Here is a 3,882-nt window from a genome sequence, read left to right on the forward strand (position 1 = left end):
CTTCACAAACCTATATTTTTTTTATGAAGACACGACTAACATCTCTCGTATGACGAATATATAGTTCTAAATTATAAAAATGTATTTTTGGCGGAAAATAAAAGAGATTCATTTGCTTAGAAGTATTCGTATTGAAGATTCGTACCAGAAGCTTCGTATTATCGACATATCCTTAGCGCACTCCTCTTACAATACGTATTCCATGCACGCTCGTGCTCGCACTGAGGCGCTGAGGTCGAAACACTAAACAAAAAGTCCTTTGGAAAGACGCTATTATAAGTAATCTCCAGTGCAGATATTCTTTGAGTTTCCGCATTCAAACGAAACACACATGAGAATATTCCTAGTATTAAAATCACAAATTCGGTATACTTCATTACGATACGATGGGTCCGACAAGGAAAACGTACCATAAATATTAACATATAACAAATACGATTGTGCCATAGAGAGCCCATTTTATTTAACACATTGAAATTAATATTTATCGACAGATGATATTATATTTTTGAAGTAAGGAAATCTTTAGAAATATGAATATAAATATGCATATGTGAATATTTAAAGACAAGGCGACTCATTTTCATATGAAACCAGTACATGCATATCTGATGATTTTTCCTTACTTTAAATATGATTAATAATTCAGCTGTGATAAGATATCGGGAAATTAATATTTATCTATCAATAAATTCATATTAACTTTATAATATGGAACATTATAAATACCTTCACTATGGCAGAGTCATGCTTTTTAGGTAATAACACAGGTCACATTTCCTTTGTCGGAAGCATATATCATAATGAAGTATATCCAGTTTACGACGATTTTAATATTGGGAATGCTTCTCTGCACTCGTTTAAGCATAGAAGCTAAAGGAATATCCGATAAGGCGCTGGAGGATACTTCTTCTGATAATAACGTTTTTCCAAAGGACTTTCTGTTCGGTGTTTCGACTTCTGCGCCTCAGACGGAAGGTGCATGGAATGTAAGCGGTAAGAGACACTCAAAAATGAGAGATGCACTTTTTGGGCTAATAAACATTTCTATGTAGCTGAAGATACACTTTAATATTTTATAAATATCGTCAATATCAGGAACTTTTTTTTACTTTGTCATGCGTTTAGATATATTGTATATATCCTAAATATATTGTATAGACAGAGGACCGTCTGTGTTGGATGTCATGATTCATGCGGATCCGAGTTTACAACAGGACCGGAGTAATTTTGACGTAGCGACTGATTTTTATCATAAATACAAAGAGGATATACGTTTGGCCAAAAGTGTCGGTGTAAGCATTAAGATCCTCTTTACATCTCTTCGATATGAATATTTTTTAATACTTTTTAACTGTTTACTTACGAACAGAAAATATTCGTTTCACATATGTTGCGAATAAGAAAACGGCACTTATTGTAACATTTATTAGAAAATGTGACAATTCTTCCTCCACAGGCTCAAATGTTCAAGCTTTCCTTTTCGTGGTCAAGAATTTTGCCGAGTGGCTTTACGAATCATGTTAGTAAAGACGGTATACAATTCTATAAGAATGTACTTAATGAGATAGCAGCGAACGAAATGATTCCCATGGTTACGTTGTTCCACACGGACCTGCCGTATGATCTGCAAAGGATGGGAGGTTTATCTAATCCCCTGTTTATTGACTGGTTCGAGCAGTACGCTCGATTTGTCTTCGCCACTTTCGGTGACAAAGTACGTATATGTAGGAGAATCCGAATGCACTTGATTTTTTGGGATACTTGATTCCTAACCATAATTTCAACAATGGAAAGATTTATTTATTTTTCACGTTAGAAACAATATTTATTCCACTACGAAATAATAATTTTTATTACTTTTGCATTTTTTCTCAGTATAGTACATTTTTTTAAACGGTAGATATTGGTCGCTAAAATAAAAATAGCATGTATGTGACGGAATGATAATAAGCTAAGGCGTTATGTAAATTTATAATGATTCATTATTGACACATGCACTGTAATGAAGGTTGCCAAATGAATATTTTACCATCATGATTAAATTAAACGATAAGCATAACAACGAATATTTAGGTGAAGCACTGGACGACTATCAGCGATCTGAATCTGCATTGTTACTGTGGTTACGGCAACAGTTATATTCCGCAAGTAAACTTATCAGGAATCGCAGATTATATATGCGGACACAATGGTTTGCTGGCTCATACGAGAGTCTACCATCTATATGATCGTGTATTTCGTCCTAAACAGAACGGTAAGGAGGCTATCGCTCTGCGACAATTTTTCGCAAAGATACGTGACTTTAAGTTAGGTTCTTTTTAGCGCCGATTTTAAGTGATCCCTTAATTTTGTTGAAGAGTATATTACACTGTTCTAGGAAATTATCTCTTTCTTCAAATATCGAAATTTAAATTTTCCAGCACATTTTGGACCAAAAATGTATATAAAAATAAAAATATCCTGAAAAATAATATTATTCATATTTAAGTAATCATATTTTTGGCCGGTCTTAGGCGAAGTGGGATACACCGTTTATTATCAAGTGCCCCAACCCGAGGATCCATCCTCTGAAAGCGACGTGGCCATTACAGAAATTGACCATCAGAAGTTCAACAATTGGCTAATACATCCGATTTTCAGCAGCACCGGTGATTACCCACCTATAATGAAGGAATTAGTAGCTAATCACAGTCGTATACAGGGATTTTCTACATCGCGTCTGCCGAGCTTCACGGAGGAGCAGATTCGCCACATGCGTGGTGCTTCGGATTTCCTTGGGATACATTATCATACGTACGCACAAGTAACGTCAAAGACCAACGTCGATATTAACGTTGTGACTTATGATAATGACTTCGGGGTGGCGTATGCAGAAGGGTTTCCATCTCTCAGGGTATAATGCAACTATTTCGTTTATCATACTTCCTTGTAACATTTGCTTTATTAAGATACGAAAACGTTACTTTATTTCTATAAATTCTTTTCGGCAGCATACTATTTAAATTTGGCTGTTATTATTTGTTTGATGGTTGCTTTTCAATGATTGCTAGTCTATCGTAAACGTTTTCCAATCGAAATTATTATTAAGAAAATAAAATTTGCGAGTGTGAATGATACGATTTTCGCATTTAGGACGCACCATCAATGCTTGGGAAACTAATACAGCGCATAAACCAGGATTATCATCCTACAATTTACATTACCGAAAATGGTTTTCCTGAATCCGCTTTAGAGGACAAAGCTAAGGTAGCATACCTACAAGGGCACCTCGCAGAAGTGTTAAAAGCCATACGGAATGGCGTCGATATTCGAGGTTACCTGTTGTGGTCGTTGATGGATAGCGTTGAACTATATTTTGGTACTCAGTAAGTTCATTGAGTTATTCAAATGTAATCTTTGTCTAGATGTAAATTTATACAGATTTTACTTCGTAATATAAGGAATTATAGTATAATATAAGAAATTATAGTATTTGTGTTTTCCAGACTAAAATTTGGTCTTTTCCACGTCGATTTTAATCATCCGAATCTCACTAGAACTCCAAGACTGTCGTCTAAATTTATAACTGGTGTTTACCAAACGCGACGTCTGGATTAAGCAGCCTGATATTAAGCTCCGTTATGCATATTGAAAATAATTAATAATATATTATGTAATAAAATATGTAATAATTTATGACGTCTAAAAAATATATTGACATATTCACATATATACGTATATTATTTATATATGTACAGGATGTCCCATTTTAAGTAATGCGTTTTAATATCTCTTCTATAACGTGTTATAGACAAAAATTTTTCAGATAAAAATTGCATAGATTGAACGGGGATACATAATGAAAGTTCAAACTTGAATGACTTTTTCTATGTCAGGGTA

At 34.3% G+C, this 3,882-nt stretch overlaps 1 protein-coding gene across 1 annotated transcript; it reads left to right on the forward strand.

Moving 5' to 3' along the window:
- The first annotated feature begins 757 nt into the window (after nt 1-757).
- On the forward strand, nt 758-3,703 carry LOC106747245 (myrosinase 1-like). Its single transcript, XM_014624599.1, has 7 exons — nt 758-996; nt 1,162-1,295; nt 1,460-1,717; nt 2,077-2,257; nt 2,517-2,896; nt 3,136-3,368; nt 3,489-3,703. Exons 1-7 carry the CDS (start codon nt 804-806, stop codon nt 3,598-3,600), a joined length of 1,491 nt encoding a protein of 496 aa, XP_014480085.1. The 5' UTR covers nt 758-803; the 3' UTR covers nt 3,601-3,703.
- Nucleotides 3,704-3,882: the final 179 nt, after the last annotated feature.

The sequence above is a fragment of the Dinoponera quadriceps genome, unplaced genomic scaffold (genome assembly GCF_001313825.1).
Source record: "Dinoponera quadriceps isolate SergipeBrazil2010 unplaced genomic scaffold, ASM131382v1 scaffold2276, whole genome shotgun sequence".
NCBI classification, from domain to species: Eukaryota; Metazoa; Arthropoda; class Insecta; order Hymenoptera; family Formicidae; genus Dinoponera; species Dinoponera quadriceps.

Excerpts from the sequence above, each read along its gene's own strand:
- LOC106747245 (XM_014624599.1), top strand. The coding sequence starts at position 804 with ATGAAGTATATCCAGTTTACGACGATTTTAATATTGGGAATGCTTCTC. Across the intron at positions 997-1,161 it reads AGGTGCATGGAATGTAAGCG|ACAGAGGACCGTCTGTGTTG; the intron begins GTAAGAGACACT and ends TATATTGTATAG. Across the intron at positions 1,296-1,459 it reads GTTTGGCCAAAAGTGTCGGT|GCTCAAATGTTCAAGCTTTC; the intron begins GTAAGCATTAAG and ends CTTCCTCCACAG.